Here is a 20,521-nt window from a genome sequence, read left to right as displayed (position 1 = left end):
CCTAGAAACAGAGTTCAGAAAGAGAATCCCTTGAATTCCAGGCCACAGAGTTTGTCTTCAAGAGTGTAAACTATCAGAAGGTGTTGTAGTTTTAATAACAAGATTTGAAAAAAGTCTGAGGCAAATACAAGAGGTCTACAAGCCTCAACATTATAAGCCCTGGGGTCATGAGGGAGAAGAGTGGGGAAGTAGGTATTTCGGCACCGATAAAGGGGGCTAGAGCAAGGCTCCAGGGAGGCTTAGGGACGGTTGTAACCCACTGCCTGGGTGCATCAGACGAGGCTTTCTGGAAGAGGTGAGACGTACAATAGCACACAAAGTATGAAAGAAAAAGAGAAAGAAGAAACTCAGCAAGAGGCCAAAGAAGGGAGGGCACAGATGGGGAGCACAGAATAGAAGCACGGGAGTCAGAAACAGCCCTACCTGCCTTAAGTTGGTAATGGTTCTGCAGGTGAAGTGGTTTCTGTCTGGCTGGGTGAAGGGAGGGGTCTGCCAGTGGCTGGGGACTGGGCGAGCCAACCACAGTGTGAAGACCTGAAGGATGAGCGTCTTGTAATCCACCCTCGCTGCCCAAAGAGGGGGTACTGAGGGCTGTCCTTGTATTACTCGCAGCTGCCAGGAAAGGGCACCCAGGGGGGCCAGAGAATCCAGGTGCCCTGGCTAGAGGAATGGAGGATGGGCTACGTCCATGAGAAAGGGCAGGGACTGGGCTAAGAAAGTCCTGGGCTAGAGGAATGGGAGCCAGAGATCCTCAGGGACTGAGAGAGCTGGGTAGAGCCTTGTCCCAAGCTGGTTTCCCTACCCAGCCCACTCACCCCATTTTCTGCCCAAATCTGTATAAAGAGATTCAATAAATACTCCTGAGCACCTACTATGCACTGGGCACTCTGACAGGTCTCTACGTCCATTATCTGAAGTAGCATCAGCAACCATGATGATGGCGATGATGATATCGGCAGCATCTACGGAATATGCTTCCTCTGTGTGCATCACCCCAGGTTCTGCCTCCACATCGACAAAGTGCGGATAAAGTCTTTACCTCTTACGTGTGCTGCATTACGTGACCGAATGCCTGGAAGATGTTCAGCGCAGTGTCGGGCACATTGTAAGCCTTCGAGGGGAAGGATCGCTATTATTATTTTAATGAATACAGTAACGTTTCGTCAGCTCAGAGCGCTGGAAGCAGAGCCCAGCCAGATCTGCGCGGGGCTGCCACTCCCACCCCTGCTGCCACAGTCCTAAGTATCAGTGACCCCTGCACCCGTCCTGCAGGCTGAGGTCTCCCTCCTCCCACCACCTCTGCCAAGGAAAAGGAAGGCAGCTCCACCCTCAGTGGGAGAAGGGGTTTCAGCTCAGCCACAGGGAAGCTCCTGGCCCCTTGGAGGCTTCTAAGGGAAAAGCCAAGACCAGACAGAGCCCATTTCTCGACTCACTGAAGGCCTGGCTGGGCAGAGGGTACAAGGGGAGCAGCCACCGCCCCCACGCCCCACCCCGAGGAGTGCTCGCTGCCTCCAGGAGACGCAACACGCCTAGGGTTGTCTGGTCAAACCAGGGAACCATGAAATGGGGCTGGAGGCCCAGCTGAGCTCGCAGACAGCGGATGTAGCATCCATCGATGGAGGACTCAAGAAACAGATGCGTGGGCTTCCCTGGTGGCGCAGTGGTTGAGAGTCCGCCTGCCGATGCAGGGGACATGGGCTCGTGCCCCGGTCCGGGAAGATCCCACATGCCGCGGAGCTGCTGGGCCCGTGAGCCATGGCTGCTGAGCCTGCGTGTCCAGAGCCTGAGCTCCGCAACGGGAGAGACCACAACAGTGTGAGGCCCGCGTACCGCAAAAAAAAAAAAAAAAAAAAGAAAAAGAGAAACAGATGTGTGGCCCCAGGAAGGGTGGCTCATGCCCATCATGGCCTGGCCTCCAGTGCTCTGGCCTAGGGCAAAGGGGATGCCCAGGCTTCTGGGGAGAGCCCTGGACCAGGAAACAGGACATTTGTTCTTTAACCAACCCTCCGTGCTACATCGTTCTCTCCTTTCCTACCTAGACTATTTAAACAGCTTCCTGATGCCTGTCCAACTGCCCCCAGCTTCCAGCCTTACACCTGCAGTCACATCACACGGCCACTAGGATGACTTTTCAAAGCTACAATCTGGTTTTGTTGCTCCCCTTCATAAAGTCCTCAATGGCTCCCCAGTGCCCTGGGGCTAAAGTTCAGCATGCTTACCTTGGGTTATCCAGCCTTCCATACCCCCACTACTCAGGCCTTATTTGTTTAACATGCCCTCTGTTTGCTCCATTCACATCAGGCTTGCATGAGTTTTTTAAACACTAGTTTCAAACATATGAAATTGCTGATACTTGACCATGCCTGACCTCCAAAGCTCATAGAGTTTCAACTTAACACAACTGTCTGTGCCTTGGGCATTTGTACGTGCTGTTCCCTCTGCCTAGAGCATACCCCTCACTCCTCCCCATCGCCATCACCTAACCACCGCTTTCTCTTCCCTCAGGTCAAAGCACAAATGTCACTTCCTTGGGGCAGCCCTTCCTGATGCGCCCCTGGCAGCCTGCACTTCCCTCTGTGACACACTTTGAGGACACAATGATTCTTTGTTTTTTTAATTTTATTTATTTATTTTTTATACAGCAGGTTCTTATTAGTTATCTATTTTATACATGTTACTGTATATATGTCAATCCCAATCTCCCAGTTCATCCCACCACCACCCCCTCCCCACTTTCCCCCCTTGGTGTCCTTGTTCTCTACATCTGTGTCTACTTCTGCCTTGCAAATTGGTTCATCTGTACCATTTTTCTAGATTCCACATATATGTGTTAATATACGATATTTGTTTTTCTCTTTCGGACTTACTTCACTCTGTATGAGAGTCTCTAGGTCCATCCATGTCTCTACAAATGACCCAATTTTGTTCCTCTTCATGGCTGAGTAATATTCCATTGTATATATGTACCACATCTTCTTCATCCATTTGTCTGTCGACGGGCATTTAGGTTGCTTCCATGCTATTGTAAATAGTGCTGCAGTGAACATCGGGGTGCATGTGTCTTTTCGAATTATGGTTTTCTCCGGGTATATGCCCAGTAGTGGGATTGCTGTGTCATATTATAATTCTATTCCTAGTTTTTTAAGGAACCTCCCTACTGTTTTCCACAGTGGCTGTATCAATTTACATTCCCACCAACAGTGCAAGAGGGTTCCCTTTTCTCCACACCCTCACCAGCATTTGTTGTCTGTAGATTTTCTAATGATGCCCATTCTAACTGGTGTGAGGTGATACCTTCGTAATGACTCTCTGATGTCTGTCTTTCGCTACATTGCAAGCTCCATGAGGCCAGGATCACATATGTCTTGCTCACCCTGCAGTCCTGGCAGCTCACAGAGGGCTGGAATACAGCATGTGCCCAGAAAAGGCTCACTGCACGTGTGAGAACGACCAACTGCACGTGTGAACCAGAGGACAAAACTCTACCTCGACCAGCTGTGTGACTTCGGACCATCCATCTCCCTCAGACATCAGTTTCTACAACTGCAAAAGATGGTCACCACCCCTACGTCAGAGAGACGTGCAAATTAAGTGACATCGGGCATGCCAGTGTATTTGGCATTATACTGCTCATAAATGTTGATGGGCCCTCCCTGGAGCTGGCTGCAGCCACCAGGTTCCTTTCTGACCCAAGGGTACTGCCAAGGGATGAACTGCTGTAGAAGACATGCAGGGAAGGGTCTGACTTTAAGACTATTCTTTGCAACCACCATGCTGAGCTCAGCCTTAATGGAGTTTATGTAACCCAGAGCAGGCACAGTCCTGATCTTTTAGGGAACTCAGAAAGCCCGAATTGTTATAGCACCTCTAACTGCACAGTTGAGGATACCTAGAATTTCATATAGTGAAAGGAATTCAGAGCCCCTCTGAAACATCCCAGGCCAATCTGTTCTTGAACATCTCCCACAGCAAGAAAACTTCACTATGCCCAAGGTATCTCACTTAATCTTCGAAGATCACTGACTACAGGACAGCTGGCGTTGAACCAAATTCTGCCTTCTTGGACCATAACCCAACTGGCCTCAATTCTCTCCTGGGACCTATAGGATCAGGTTTGCCCCCTCTTCTATGCCGCAGTCCTCAAAGATTGAGAGATAACCCCTCCTGACTTCACGTCTCCAACCTCTGGTCTTTGAGCATCCTCTCTGGCACTCAGTCTCCATACCTGTATGATGGGAACAGCACATACTACACCTTACTCCTCTTTGGGTGGGGCTAAGACTGATGAGGAGAAAGAATTAGCATCTTTGCTCAAAGAGTGAGGCTGCAGGAGCTCCACCCCTTCCTTACTACAGGCCTCAGATCCAGATCTGGGATCACATTAGCTCCCGGAAAAAACTGCCTTCTGCTGGATGACTCAGGCTCAAAGGCTGTCCACTCCCCCCAGCCTCTGGGAGAAATTGATGCCTACACTGATAGATCACGCCCATGGATTAGGTAGATAAAGAAACTGATTATTCCATAAATCATTGTCTCCATGAAAAAAAATCCCAATTTTTTAAAAAGGAAAATATTATAAATCTGTCCAAACCCATGTGAGTGAAAGTGCAGTCATTTCAGCTTAATTGTCTGAGAGCTTCTTTGCTACAGCCCCAGGAAAAAAAAGCCCCTGAAGCTACTAGCTCCCAATTATCTTACTCTGTAGATGTTTCCTCCCAAACCCCATGAATGGCCAATGTCACATCATGGATGAGATGGCTTTACACAGCAGCAGGAAGACTCTGAATTAGCCAGAAAGAAGAACTTTCTCACCAAGGAGACAGAATCGTATCCTTTGGAAACATGAAAAATTGGATACTAAGCCCTGTTAACCTTTTCCTTCCTACTTACACATGTACCCATGCTATCTAGGAAAGTTAAGTCACTTCTACCAAGAGACCGAGAACTGGCCAAAATGAACCTTGGGTGGGGCTTGAGGATGGGGTTTGACAGCTCAGGGGTGAAAAAACTCTCAGAACAATATAAATGATGAAATGATTTAGGAGCAAGGGCAAGAACAAGGGCAGGACTGAAGGGTGAAAGGGAAGAGATGTGGCTTCCCAGCTGGCTCTACTGTGTGATTTTTACCTTGTCTCTTCTCTTCTCTGAGCCTCAGTACTCCTCCCCAGAACACAGGAGAACAAGGAAGATCTAAGTGCAGGGATCTAGCCTGAAGATCTAAGTGCAGGGCTCTAGCCTGAACTATATGAACCTAACTGTTCAAGGAACCATGGCTGTCACTTAAGGTCACCTATTTGGACCTACCATGAGGCCATTCAGATGCCACCAGGTCCAGAGATGCTGAGCCATCCCCCCAGACCCCCGCAATCCCCTGCCCTGTGTGCTCTGCAGTACACAAGAGCGGGCGATCCAGAAATGTTTGGTGAATCAATGAGTCAGCCCAAAGAGCATGTGAAAAAGACAGGAAATAAACACTAAATTACAAGCAGCATAAAAATAGCCACATTTCCAAAGCAGATTTTTCTGATTCTAAGAATCCAAGCAGGAGCAGCAAAAACCCCCATCCCCTCTCACTAAGATGTCTCGATCCAGGGTCCCCGGAGTAGCCTTACTCTGTACATACCATAGCCCACGTCTTTCCTGCCCAGTCCAGATCTTTCTATCTGCAGTATGACTTCAACGTGTCATCTTGCCTCCTTAAATCCTGGGAGCCCATTTACCTAAGGCTCCCTCCTTGTTCAGAGGCCAATGCCAATTCATCAGACTCTATCTTTCTAACGCTCTCAGCCTCCTATGCCCTTGGCTTCGAGTCCAGGTGTTTCAGCCACTCCCAGTACCCCAGTGACGGACACAACTCCCCCTTTCTCTGAGGTATGCTGAGGTCGCTCATGGCGTGACTTTCCTGGCTGGGAGAGACCTTTGTCAACACGCAGCCCGATCACAAGGCTTCTCAGACACATCCAGGTGGTGGGGCACCTGTTTCTGCTGGGGTTCTTCGGGGAATGCCACAAAGCTGTGACACATTTAATTCCCATCACCTGAACGAGGAGTAATTTTATTTACTAGCAGAAAATATGGCTCTATTATAGGTATGCACGGCTCCACGATTCAGGAAATAATAACACACAAAATACTTTTAAGAAATCACATTTAGCGGGATAAAAATACATAACATAAGCCTACTTACCAAATGCAATGTGAAAGACGGTGCTGACAAGCTGAGCAAAGATGCTTGGTATCAGGTGTGATATTTGACGGTGGAATGTTCACTCATTTTGTCGTCTGCTACTGCTCCCTAGCAGACAAGCCATACAGGGCACCAAAGGTTTGAGAACAATTATGTGGGAGGAAAGAAAAAGGAGAAAATTCTATCCATTCACTCCATTTTCTTTTACTGTGAGCTACTCGATTTGAACGACCACAAATAATCGTTCTTACTAGCCTACTGTGTACCTGTTCAACACCTCAGTCTGGTTTACGAACAGCGAAGTCCTAGAGGAATAGCATTTGGAAAAAGAATGCCTGTTTAGCAAGACCTTACAATAACCGCATCGCCTCTACTGTGAGAATCAGCATGCAGGTGGCGCCCACTCACTACCCCAGGGCCTGGCTGCTCTCCGTGGTGCTGAACGCAGAGGTTGCGGTGGACCTTAATTTCCCTGCCGCTCCCAGGACTACACAGGGTGTTATCATTATCTACGAGCTTTTATAAACACATAGGAATGTGATTTGTATCTCTCCCTCAATGTGAAATAGAGGTTTTGTAGGTCTGTTTTGCCACACTGAAAAATCTAGTCTCTTAAGACTGCAAATTTAAGGCTTCAAATGTGTGCAGATTTGTGTGTGTGTAATAGGAAAGTGGATGCGATTTTCTTAATAGACTGGGGGTGGGTCAGGGACCCATGTTTTCATCTGATTTTTCCATGGCTCACCAAGGGATGTGGCACAAGTCACTTCCCCTTTTCATTCCTCAGTCTCCCAACCTGTGAGAGAAAAGAGTGGGGCGGGTACTGTACTCCTGTAGTTCTGACACTCGGAGTGCTTCCACTTGTGTTCTGGTTCTTCCACGGACTCAGAGACTGTCAAACAGGATGAGTTTGCCTGGCCTCCTCCAGCACGAAGATTTTCTGGATCCAGAGGAAGAGACGAGGCTCAGCTTCTCTTGTAAGAAGCCAGGGATCCAATCTCTCTGCTCAACTCTCCCCCAGCTCTCAGTCCCCATGGACCAGCCATAACTAAACCTGAGAGTTCACCCATATTTTATTTACTGATTCGATGTTACGAGACAAGTAAAATAGACAGCTGTCACCTCTATTAAACTGGGCAGGAAAAATGGCCATGTAGGCAACAGGCTCTTTCTGCTCACAATGTGTCACCTGTTTCCTTGGGGAGAGAAGCAAGAAAGAGGAGGTCCTAGTCTCAGCAGGGGAAGCTCGGTGCTCCCCTGCAAACCTGTCCCACCCTCACCCTCAGCTACACGAATTCTGTAGACAGGTCAGCCCAGTCAACCGGGAATTGGGACCATCACTTAAGCCCTCAGTTTCCCCACTGATCCAAAGTAAAGTCACTGTAGTCACTCATCAGGCGTGGGATAAAGAAAGGCTGTTGAGCCCCACTTTGGGAAGCTTGTGCCTGAGAAGCAACCCTTCCATTGGTCGTCCCTTACAAGTACACAAACACACACACACACGCACACGTTCACACTCGCTAAACCCACTGTGGATGGCGTTTATGCTCCCAGGGTTAAATGGCCCAGGCTGACTGTCTATACAGCCTGACTCTCCAGGTTAACTGTCAACACCTCACTTGACACAAACCTGTCATGTAAACCTGTTGTCTACACATCCCGGCAGGATCCAGTGATGTGGTGTAAACAGGAAAAGGAGAAGCCTGACCTGCGGCTGGTGGTAGCACAAGTGGCACAGCTACAGTTCTGCCTGGAAGCTAATTGAGTGACCCGTCTGTTGAGGATGGAACCGCAGAAGTTCTCTTCCATGGTTCAGTTCCCAGAGGGAGCAGCAGAGATGCTGAGGGGCAAATGGGAAGGAGAGAGGGAAGACGTCAGAAAAGACAGGAGGATCGTGGTCTTTTCTTTTGCCTCTTCTTGAAGTCGACAGCTTGTGCCTCTCTCGAGAAGAGAATCATCATGATATGAACCAGACAATGGATATAAAGACGAGTTCTAGGCCTGAGAAAGAAAGGCCCACTCCCCTAAACACTCCAGCTGTGCCCAGCAGGCCTCACGGGAGAGGTCTTGGCATAGAAGGTGCTGAACCGATGGAGCAGAACACCACCATGGACAGCATCAGGACACTGGCTTCACAGAAGAATCTAACAATGTCTTTCATGAAATCCTTGTTGACAATATGGAAAAAGTGTTGAGCTGAATGAGAAGGTTAGGTGGACTTATATTCAAATGACTGGATGTATCAAGGCATTCACTGATTTAACACATAGTCATTAATCACCTACTGTGTGCCACACACGATGCTAGATGCATTGGGAAAGTGGTGAATAAGACAGCTGTGGTCCACGCTTGTCTCTAAGAGAGCTTCTCTCTAAGGAAACCAAGAATTACAATTCAGTAAGCGCTATGACAAAGGAAGTTCAGGGTGCTGTGGTGACTCACAGAAGGAGGTGGGAGTCAAGAAAGGCTTCCTGGAGGAAAATACATGTTTGCTGAGACCTGAAGGATAACTAGAAGTCAGCCAGAAAGAACAGCAAGAGAAGAGGCCAAGTGTGAGGGAAGGCACAGTGCTTTCTGGGGACTTGGATGTTTGGTACAGAGGAGTAGAGAGTGTGTGTGAGGCAAGGAGGGACAGTGCACGAGTCTAGAGATGCCAAGCACGGCAGGTCATAAAGGGCCTGAAAGCGCGAGGAACCCAGTGGGATTTCAAAGCTGGTTAGAGTGTAGGGTAGTGGATCTAAGACCACTGAATAAGCCAACAGACTCTGACATTGGTCATTTCCTGCCTAATGTGTTGATGGCAGGGATGGCTGAAGTGAGGGAAGGCATGCTCATCCCAGGCTCAGATGGCACGAAGCATGCCAGACAACAGAAAGGAAGCCACAAAACTCCACTGTCCACATCTGCGGTTCCCAACCTCAACCATGCTGCAGGCCAATAACCACTTACTTCTCTATCACAGACCCCTGGAGCAGGCCGAGGCGGAAGAAGAGGGTGAAATCCATGCCCACCTCCCAAGGACGGACAGATGGGAACAGGCTTTGGTGGTCCAGAAACAAAGAGCCAGAAAAACTGCCTGAAGGTTCAATGATAGGATTTTCCAGGGATAAATGACAGGTCTTGCCTTCAGCCTCGAAAGATCAACTGCTAAAGACAGGATGAGAGAAATGACAGATCGGCAGCGGTGCCTGCGTAAAAGACCTCGTGATCTCATGAGACCACCAGCCCAGTATAAATCAACAGAGTGAAACGGCTGCAGAAAAGTCTGAAACAATCTGGGGGTGTTAAGCAGACACCAATGCTGAGATGTGAGGAGAGGATGAGTTTACTGTTTTTAATACATAAGCAGGACTGTGGTTAGCTCTGGACACCATGCTGAAAGAATTCGTTATCTTTAGTCCGGAGAAATGCCTTTCCATTTCTGTAGGGTTGCACTGTGGGACAGGGTGCAAATCCAAACCAGAATCAGGGGGCGGCATAAGCATAATATCAAGAGCAATGGATAACATTTAGTGAGTGCTTACCATGGCTGTAGTCTAAACACATTATGTGCATTAACTCATTTAATCCTTATAAAAACCCCGTAAGGCAGGTATTATTATTATTATTATTAGAGATTAAATAATTTGCCCAAGATCACACAGGTGGGAAATGATGGAGGCAGCCCTCAAGCTCAGGCTGTTGGATTCCAGAACCTGTGAGCTTATCCACAAGTTAGATTGCTAAAATGTATTCAGAACTTCCTTGGGGCCAGTCATGTTAATTCTCACAATGATCCCATGAAGATCCCCATTTTACAGGTGAGGAAATCTAGGCTTAGAGAAGTTAGGTGACTTACCCAAAGTGACACAGCCTGGAAGGAAGGAATGAGAGCTCAAACTCAAGACAGATGGATTTCAGAACCAATACTCTCAACGTCCAAGTCCTATTGCCTTCCCCAGAACTGCAGGAAAACCAATTTTAGGGGGAGGTTTGCAACAAAGATTGCAGTGGGCCCATACATTTGCAATAAAGAACAAAGCACGGTTGAAAAGCGGTGAGTTTCCTGTTACGGGTGGTATTCAAGCAGAGACGAGATATCCACCTACGGGGGGCAGGGGGGGGTCCTCCAGTGACTTAGAACAGTGGTACTTAAAGTGTAGTCCTCAGATAAGCAGCATCAGCATTATCTGGGAGCCTATTAAAATGAAAATTCTCAGGCCTCACCCAGACGCACTGAATCAGAAGCTCTGGGGGTGTGGGACGCAGCAGTCTGTATTTTACTGAGCGCTCCAGGTGATTCTGATGCATGTTAATGTTGGAGAAGCAGAGGCCTAGACTGACCCCCCGGGTTCTTTTCAGCGTGGATTCTGTGATTCTTCACCACAGACAGGAAATGTGATGCCTGGAGCCCTGGGAAGGCCTTGGCTCCCTGCTTCTGCTTTTCCGCCCAATTGGGCAGGCTTTTTGGAATAGCATATTTCAGTTCTGCAAAGCAGATGCAGGAAGGCTTTGCAGAAGTCTCTCTCGTTCCTATATTTAAAGAGCTCATCCCTGCAGTGGTTCTGAGAACTCTATAAACCCCCTTCCATCGCAGCCTGTCTGCATGAGTCCCTTTAACAGCACAAGACTTAATTGTCTCCTATGGATTGGAACCCTCTTCACACAAACTGGAATCTTAGCTCCGTCTCCCTCCTCTTTTCCCCTCTGCCTTCCTTAACCACCATTCAGCATAGCACCAAAGGATTTGAAGTGGAAGCTGCCACTCCCCCCCAGATATCACTCCATCTCATTATCTCCAATCTGTTAACATCACCATGGGGACTCTCTCCTCCCCCGCTTTTGTGGCCTCATTACCTGGTGTCTCCCAGCAGAGCCAGCAGTGTCTATCCCCTGGGGCCCAGCCTCCAGCTGCAGACCCTCTCTGCACTGGCTTGCTCCGGAAGCAAGCTTGGACTCCACATCCAAGAGGACTGATCAGGACTCCCTGGACCAATCCCTCAACAGCATCCCATAACCAGGGTCTTCCCAGCTCTGCATACACGCAAAACACATTTCAGTTAAAACGCTGCAAATGTCGGGAAGGACCAAAACCCTGTGGGCTTCAGGTGTGTGATAAATAACAGGCCAGGAGGAGTCTGGGAGCTTCTGGACATATAGGAGCATCCTCAGAAGAGCACCCCTCTTGCTCCCTAGCAGGGAGCAGGTAACTGTGGCAGGTAACTGTCACAGGCTGCCGGAGACATCCATTCCACTGCTGGGCATATGGGTATGTCAGAAATGGGCAAATACCATGTACTGAGCTGCATGGGGTACTGATCACAAGGTTGGCACAAGGCAGACGGTATATAAGAAGCAGATAGCCTCAGAGCTCAGAGTCTGATGGCGGAGACACAGCCTCCACTGTTGGGGAATCCTTTTCCTCCTAACGTTTATTATCAGGCACCGTGCAAAGAGCTTTATATACTTTACCTCCTTTAATCCTCACACCAACCCCGTGAAGACCCTATAAGTTTCAACCATATGAAATTTTTATAGGTCAAATATGGTTTGACCTATAAACCATAGCTGAATATGGTTTAACCCAATATTAATATTTCTTCCTTGTGGACGAGGAAATGGAGGCTCAAAGGTGAAGTGACTTGCCCAAGGTCACACAGCTAGCACGTTAGACTCCCACTCAAACTCAGATCCACCACATCCCATCAAACCCGAGACATACCATCATCATGTTTTAAGGTGCCAAGAAAGAAAAAATCCTGCAAGTAAACTCGGACTTGACACGTCAGACACAGACTGATTTCGGAGATGTGAAAATGTGGGGCGAAGAGTCAATCTTAGAATCAATGAAATATATTTTTTGACTCCAAAAACTTCTTTACTAGAGAAAGCCCTGCACATACCCACAAGTATAGCTACAGCCAAGGCCAGTGAGCATTAGTGAACAAAGTACAAAGGTCAAAGGAAGCAAAGAGAGGAACGTGGGAACCCGAGCTTTGTGGGGAGGGGATAGCCTGGCTGGCACTGAGGTAGTGTGGACCCTGCCGGTAATTCTGAAGGAAATAAAGCAAGGTAAGGTGGGGGCCGAGCGCTCAGGGGCCCAGCAGCTATAAAATGTGGCTGAAGGGAAACAAAAGCAAAATCAGAATGACCTGTTGTCCTCAAACCTAGTGCCCTTGCCCTCAATCCAGTCTTCTCCCCTCTCTCAATCATGCTCAATTAGGATTTGGTGTCTGGAGCACAAAAAGAAGCAGAAGAAAACAGGGACTTCAGAACAAACACAGGTGCTAATAGGTACAGGCCAGTGAGGCACCTGGGGCACAAAATTTAAGGAGGTGCTCACTGTCACGTTCAGTCATGCAAGAGCAGGGTCACCACTTGACCGCCTCCTTAAATCCTGCTCCCCGGCCGCCTCCCTCATCTCACCCCAGTCCCGCCCTGTGCTGGAGTCAGACTCTTCTCCTCCAACAAAAACAAGAAGAAATGCTGGTATTTGAACAGCATTTAAGCTTTTTTGAAATGACATCCCATCTATTTGACTCCATGAGGCAGGAATTCTCATCCCCATTTTACAGATGGGGAAACTGAGGCCCTGGAAAATAACATGACCCCTCCAATCGTGCCTGTTCCAAATCGGTCACTTCTGTGGGCACTCTGAACAGTGCAGTTTCCCCACTTCGAGAACAGGTCAGTCCCTGCAGCCACCATAACCCAGTCTCCCTGTGTCTCCTGGAAGAAGGAGCAAGGTGTAGAAGGGTAGGTAGCCTGGAAAGGATGTTGGAGGGAAGATGGGATTGGGAAGGAACGGAGGACAAGAACTAATTTGCTGGCCACCTTCTCTGGCCAGTCCACTAGCTGAAGAGGATGAAGGGAGACACAGACACAGGGCCCTGGGATTTCCTCAACGCTCTGATGATGTCTTTGAGGACAGCCTGTGGCTGCCAGGGTGACATGTAGGCTGGAGTTTCCAGAGTAGAGGGATTCCTGTGGGTGGACTGAACACAATCAAGGGAGAGTCCAACCTTTATTTCAGGGTCAGATTAAAGTGTTAGGCAGAGGGCTTCCCTGGTGGCGCAGTGGTTGAGAGTCTGCCCGCCGATGCAGGGGACACGGGTTCGTGCCCCGATCCGGGAGGATCCCACATGCCGCGGAGCAACTGGGCCCGTGAGCCATGGCCGCTGAGCCTGCACGTCCGGAGCCTGTGCTCCGCGACGGGAGAGGCCACAACAGTGAGAGGCCCGCGTACCGCAAAAAAAAAAAAAGCGTTAGACAGAGTCCAGACGCCCGGACAAGGTGGGGTGTAGTCAGTGTACGGTTGTGCGTTGCACATGTGGGAGGGGTGGGAAAGACCATCCATAACTTTCCTGTACAGGAAGCATAACTACCACTTGGTCCATCAGCAAGGAGAGTCTGACGCAGAAAACCGGCACTGGTAGGGTTAAATGTTGCAAAGCCCGTACAGCCCAGGCCTCTGAGGCCGCACTCAGCACCCAGAATCATGGGGGGAGGGGGCGTTGCACTCAGCGCATATGAAAATCAGTGCTTCCCATCTTCCGACTACACAGACAGTTAAAAGCACAGGATCTGGGGTCAGGCCGGCGGGAATTCTTATCCTGCATCCACCACTCACTGGCCACGTGATCCCGGGCAAGTGACCTCACCAAGCTTAGTTTCCTTATCTGCAGAATGAGGATAATGTCTGCAGGGTGTTTGTGAAGGCTAAACCAGATGGCAAGAAAAAAAAATGCGACAGCTACATGTCTCGAGCACTTACTAGTCACAGTACCAGTCACTGTTTGAAAAGCACAGTCCCTGGCAGCTAGTAAGTGCTCAATAAACCAGGGCCATTGCATTGCGGTTGTGTGTTGTTTTCCTATTTTGATTTCGCTCCAGACCCAGGTGGGGTCCCAGGCAGGAGACGCATGGCCACCTCAGCACGGGCGCACTGCCCCCTGGCGCTGCTGCTGGGGAATCAGCACCTGCGAGAAGAGCTATTCCAGCCAACAAGTCCAAGGCCTGTCTGCACCAGGCCCGCCCCTGGCCCACCTGTCCATCCAAAGCTCCCCGGGAGGACAAGCCAGGGCCCGCTGGGGGCAGGCCCCAGAGGAAGGGCCCTGCTCCTGGAGTTTCAGTCCTCTCTGCTGCCAGGCAGGGCCTGGGGAGCCCAGGGCTCCTCTCTGCTGCTGCCCAGCCGAGGGGGAACATCAGCTCTCTTGGTTCCCTCTGGAGGGTCCTGACAAGCAAGGCAGGGCGCAGGCGGAAGCAGCAGGAGGCAGAGGCTGGGGCAGCTGAGTGCGACAGCCTGGATGAAGCCTGGCCTCAGCAGATCCGAAACAGTCCCAGTGGTGGAGCACAACCAGGTCTTCCCCTAAAAGAGCAGCCCTGAGCCTCCTCTGCATATGACCTTGCACGCCCCCACCCCCGAGGATGGGGTTGTTCTTGTACCCATAGGGCATCTGTGCCTCCCCCCTCCCCACGGAGGTGGCTGTTTCCTGGGGCAGGGACACGGGGCCTGTGGGAAGGTGGGGACTCATCTAGCTGTGAAACCTACAATGGCACTGACAGGGAGGCTCACAGGCCCCACGAAGGATCCTAAAGGCAGCCAAGCAGCCTTGCGTTTTGAAGGGTGGGATGAAGAGCTGCCCCTCAGAGCCCTTTTGAAAGAGGACAGTGGGCTGGACTTCTGAAGTCAACTGTCATGCCAGCAGCAGGGGGATGCGAGTGACCTTGGAAGGGCCTGGTCGGGACGCTGTGCTGGCTCACCCCGCATCAACCACCTCTAAAAGCCCCAGATCATCCTGACGTCAAAAGACCGTTTAGCGCAGTGCGAGGCAGGCATCAAGAAGAAATGAAACTCCAGCTCGAGAAGGAGGGAAGCCCGGGCTGACAGGAGCAGCTGGGCTAGAAAGCGGAGGCAGAAATTCCTGAAGTTAATGCTTTTTAAGGCCCCTCGGGCCACTCCCAGGTCTTGTCTGAAGCTATTTGCTTCCAGGGGGGAAAACCCTATTGATCTTCATTCAGCGCCTGTCTGCTCAACACGGCGGGATGTTTCAGCGCATCACCAGTCACTGTGAGAAATTTCTCATTGTTTTACGCATAGCAGCTCCCAAACTCAGGAGACGAATGTTCAGGACCATTTGGATGAACTGATCGCAGGAGATGCAGACAGGGCTGACTTGGGAACTCTGGGTGAGGGGACCTCATGTCCCTGGGACAGACTGCAGTACCCGCTACCCCACGCCAACCCTCTCCTCCACCCCTGCCCCCAGCTCAGGCTCAGAGCCTCGAAACTCTTTTGCTCTGTCTGTAGATGCTCGCAGGGGCCGGTGCTGAGCCAGCCTTTCCCTCCCACCTCCCACCGCTCCACACACACCTGCTTTATGTCTCTGCAGCCGTTTGGCTCGGAACCTCCCCCCCGACCCCCCTGGCTGGCTAGAGATCACCATCGTCCACTCGAGCTCCCCAGCTACCGCCCCACTGTCTGTCTCCCTTTTCAAATTCCAGGCTGGCCCTCTATCCTACAGTATGTATGTAACACGAGGGATGATCTAGCCATGAAACCTACTATGGCACTGGCAGTCCCCACCAGCCTGCACTAAAGGGAACTTTGAAACAACAGAATATCCCCAGCCATCACGGCCAACTCAATAGTTTACAGATGGGAAAACTGAGGCTCCAGGTTGGTGGGAGAGTGTGATTTGACCAAGATGGCTCAGGAAACTGGTGGAAGGCAGAGCAGAAAACCCAGGCCTCCTGGCTCCCAGCCCAGGACCCCTCCACTTCAGCTTCTAGGTCACGTAACCAGGAAATCCAGGTCCCCACATGAGGCCACTGAAGCACTGAGAGGACCCATGCATTAAGCTGCTTTCTGTGAGTTAAGACGAGGATCCATCTGAACAATAATAACGATGATAATAATAATAATAAAATGTTGAACAATATGCCTTGAAAACCTTCAATAGGCAACACTTGATAACCACACGCAGAATACATCTTCCACATATTCATATAAAATAATCAATGATCATTTCTTTCCTGCAGACTACAATCCAATTACTCTCTCTCCCTCGCTCTCTTCCTTACTCTCCTTTGTTACTTGCAAACCATCCAAGCAATCAATGCCTTGACCTCTCCCTCTGATAGACACAATTACAAAAAGACAGAGCAATGCAATTCATCTATTCAAGACGGATTGTTTGAACGCTCTGTCACACTGCTGAGCTATCCATCTCCTTGTCTAAGAGGAAATTTCAGTCCCCAAAAAAAGGCACAAAGAGAGGGAGCGGGTACGCTGCTCCCCGGCCCAGAGAGCCCCTTGCACACCTGCAGGAAACCCCTCTCCCAGGCTGGTGCTAGGCGACGCCTGCCTGCTGGGCAAGGATTCGGCTGTCAGCGCAGCCAGCTCAGGCACCAGTCTTGGGAACCAGAAGCACCCAGCACACGCCGGAGCCCAATTTCCAAGGCCTCAATTCCTGCGGCCCTAGCCAGAGCCCTGAGATCCCAGGGGTGGGGAGAGAGAGAAAAAGGGAGATGGCATCAGGCCCAGCCAAGATGCTGTGTTTGGGTTTCAGCATGAGATTCTCTGTGTGTGTGTCTCTCTCTGTGCCACGTCCACTGTAGCCCCTGGCTCCAGCTGAGACTCCAGCCTGTGCTCAGAAGCACAGAAGTTCAGCTCCCCAGGAAGCTCAAGAGAAGCCCAGGGGCCTCAGAGCCTTCCCATCCTCCATCCAATCTGGCACAGCTCCGGCAGTCATGTTCGGCATCGGCCCAACACCCCAGTCCTCGGGCTGGGAATCAAATGGGGCAGGGCTCTTGGATATAAATGGCTTGGGCCAACACACTAATTAATCCTGGGGCTTAATACGAAGAAGATTAGAAGAGAGGAGGGCTTTGCCATCCTTAATTGCATTATTACACGGTGAACCCAAGAAAGGGCAGGCAGGCTTCGGGCTTCCCCTCAGGGCAGTGAGGAGTCCTCCAGTGCAAGTCAGTTTCACAGTAAGAGGGAGCCGGTGAGGATACATCATCCTGCCCCTCGTCAGCTCAGCCTTCCGGGGCTTCCCTCACCTGCTCCTTCTCTTCCTGGGCCCCCAAAGACTGCCACCCCTGACGCTGGGCAGGAGCATGCCCATCCCACCCCTGTGGAGGAAGGACCACGGAAGAGGGACCTGCAATGCATGGGCTGCGTGCATAGCACCTTTTGGGTCCCCCTCTTTTCTCCCAAGGGCACCCTACCATGCAGGCCCACAAAAAAAACAGAGGGAAAGAAGCAGGGAATAAAGAAAGAACTGGCCCACTACTAGGGGGCTGCCTGCTCCTGGAATGGTGACCAAACTGGGCTCTGGGGCAGGCAAAGGTGCAGAGATAGAAGAGATATTTTTGTCTTGCCAGGAGCAGACTGGGCTGCAAAGGGTTAAGCCTGGTCGCGAGGGCTGTCCCCAGTGTCGGGTGCCTGGATTCCTCTGCCTCCAATGTCTGCCTGCCAGGGTCCTTGGCATAAAGGGAAAGACCCCATTGTGGGCAGAGCTGAGGACTGTGCTCTACCCTCGTCCAGATGTCCAGTTCAAGAGGATCTGGAATCCAGGAGAGAGACAGATTTCTGACTGCCTCCTAGGAAAACCTCAAGTAGAGAAACCAAGCTCGACACTGGTTCCCTACACCCCCTCACGGTGCTGGCAGCCCAGAGTCCGAGCCTAGGTTAGAGCCACAGGGGAGGAAGGTGGCCCTGGTTCAGCAGAGCTCTGGCCTCCTTGTGCCCGATGCTGGTGGTGGCGCCTCGCGAACCCAGGCGGCCCAGGTCTCCGGCCTGGTGGCGGGCGCAGGGCCTGCGTGGCGGAGGCTCCCGCGTGGCCAGGCCGGGCCCAGCCCTGGCGGTCTCGGGCCTGGAACACTCGGAGGCATCCCGCACAGCCCGGAGCGCTGCCTACAGGATGCCTCAACAAAGTTAAAACCCTGAGTAAAAGAGACTCTGGCGAGAAGAGACGCGGGGACGCCAGAGCCCCAGAACGCCGCACGCAGCCCCGCCGGCCGCCGCCAGTTGCGGAGGGATTTCGGCTAACTTTAAAATCCACTCGCATCCCTCTTGTCGCCTTTCCTAGCTGCGCTGGGCGGGCTCCGTCGTTCCCTTCCCCCTGCCTGCGCTGCCCCAGGCGGAGGAGAGGCCTCGGCCGCGACGGATGGCTGGAGCGACCGGCGGGGGCCGCCCCTCCCCTGCCCCGCGCCACGGGGCTGAACGGGGGCCACCGAGGCCGAGGGCAGCCACCGGGAGAGAAGACCGGCCGCCCTTGTCATGCGAAGCCGGATCCTGCGTCCCCGCCGCGGCCGCTCGAGCCCTGCCCCAGGTGGGGGCGAGGGGCCCTCGGGGAACGAGGAAGGAAGAGAAGTTGGCGCCTTCCCCAGGGTTGCCGCTTCGCGGAGAAGCCGGGTCCCAGAACTCGGTCTGCGGCCGGTCCTGCTGGCAATGGCCGGGAAATGCGCCCGCCGACTCGGGCTGGGACCGGAACGCTTCGCTACACTCTGCCAGCTCTGGCCTCCCAGAAGCGCGCCAAGGGCCCCTCGCCCGCCGCACCCCGGCTGCCTCCTCTCCAATAAGTAAGGCCCATGACCCCGGCTTTGGAACTTTGTCCTCACCGGGACGAGCTGGTGGTCACCCGGCCCCGGCAGAGCGGAGAGAGGGTGGGAAATCTCTTGGGATCGCGTACAGTGGCCCCCCGTTCCCGCCCCCGCCCGGGCGCACGGAGACCCCCGGCTCCGGGGAGCCCTTACCGATCCGGATGACGTGGGGCATCCCGCGCGAGTCCGGGATCCAGAAGGCGCACACGAGGAGCCCGGCCCAGTATTCCCAAACCAGACTCCGGAGGCGCCGCCAGGGAGCGGTCATCGTTGGGCGCCGCCGAGCGTGCCCGGGGCGCGGCCGTGGCGGGCTCCCTGGGGCGGCAGCTTTAGGCGCGGGCGCGCAGCAGCCCCCGAGGCGCCGCCTGGCCCAGCAGCCCGGCTCCTGAGCGCCGCTGCGAGTGGGGGGCGCCCCGCGGCGCCGCGCACATCTTACTGGGGGGCCGCCCCGCCGGCGCCCACCCAGCCCGGCTGCCGCCCACGGGCCCCCCGCGAGAGAGGCTCCTGGGCTCCGCTCGGGCTCCTTTCGGACTCGGCTGCGGCTTGCGTCGGCTCGGCTCGCACGCGGGCTCCCACCTGCCCCGGCTGCCGGGCGCTGGCGGGCGGGCTGCACGCGTCTCCGGCCGCTCCTCCTCCAGCCGCCGCGGATGCTATCGCCCGGGCTCGCACAAAGCCCCGGAGTGGAGTTGCACGCGCGCACACTCTCCCTCCCAGCCCCCTCCCCCGCGCCCTGCCTCCCGCCTCCCGCGCCGCCCGCCGCCCGCGCGCCCTCCGCACACTCCCCCGCGCACACACACTTCACACTCACACCCGCCGAGGCGTACACCCGCGAGCTCACACCTGGGCGGGGAAGGGGACCCGGGACCCGGTTTGGGGAGACGGCCGGATAACGAGGACTCTCCTCGCTTCCCAGACGTCCGCATCCGCCCTGCCGCCCCCAGTCCCTTCGACTGCGAGGGCACGGAGCCTGGGAGCCGGGCGTGGAGCACGAGAGCTGGCACCGCGAGCTGGGAGACGGCGGCAGCCTAGTGGCCGGACAAGCTGGAAGAGTCGCGCCCGCAGGGAGCGGAGGAACCTGGAGCCTGCCGTCTGCGGAGTCTCGCCTTCCAGCTCTCACGCAGCTGTCGCTGGCTGGACGGCGGCGGCCGGAGACTGACCCAGGAACCGGTTTCCCTCCCTAACCCCATCCCTCGTGGAAGCAGAGTTAGAGTTGGGGCTGGGACTCAGGGGAGACGGAATTCAAAGCGGATTGTCCACGCTGGGCTAGGGGAGCTGCAGGAGCTGGTAGGGGTTGGAGAGCCCAGGCCAGACCCTCTGCTGTGGAAAGCAGGACTGGACCATGCACCACAACTATAGGGGCTTGGCAGGAAGATGGCTAAATCCTTAGATGCAGAGGGGCGGCTGAGATGCACGCTGGTACTTCCCGTCCCTCTTCAACTCTGCAGGAGGGGCTGGCCCCCTCCCCCATTTCTCCTGAGAAAGAATAAAGAGAAACTGTAATTTTCCGTGGGGTGGAGCAGGACCCGTGGGGGAGCAAAATAGAAAGGGTTAAAAAAAACAACTTGTTTATTAGCAATAATAAATTTTTTTTTCAAGTGGCGCTGGGTGTCGAGGGAAGGGAAGGGCTGTGGAGCGAGTCTGGAACAGGAGGCAGTGAAATACACAGTTAGACGAGTTTAATGACCTTTTTGACAGAGACAGAGTGGTGCCGATACAGTAGATAAATAAACGGATCTGTCACCT

At 52.8% G+C, this 20,521-nt stretch overlaps 1 protein-coding gene and 1 pseudogene across 1 annotated transcript in view; one reads left to right on the top strand and one right to left on the bottom strand.

Annotated features, from left to right (window-relative positions):
• Window positions 1-19,046, bottom strand: part of GRIK3 (glutamate ionotropic receptor kainate type subunit 3) — a 230,854-nt gene extending 211,808 nt beyond the window's left edge. The window contains 1 exon segment of the mRNA XM_089895906.1: window positions 18,932-19,046. Within this exon segment, the coding sequence (XP_089752032.1) occupies window positions 18,932-19,046 (115 nt within the window).
• On the top strand, window positions 16,980-18,761 carry LOC149750785 (uncharacterized; annotated as a pseudogene).
• Window positions 19,047-20,521: the final 1,475 nt, after the last annotated feature.

The sequence above is a fragment of the Delphinapterus leucas genome, chromosome 1 (genome assembly GCF_059928025.1).
Source record: "Delphinapterus leucas isolate spDelLeu-1000000601 "Yukka" chromosome 1, BTC_Dleu_Yukka2, whole genome shotgun sequence".
NCBI classification, from domain to species: Eukaryota; Metazoa; Chordata; class Mammalia; order Artiodactyla; family Monodontidae; genus Delphinapterus; species Delphinapterus leucas.
Note: the sequence above shows the minus strand (reverse complement) of the source record. Positions and strands in the feature narration are given on the sequence as shown.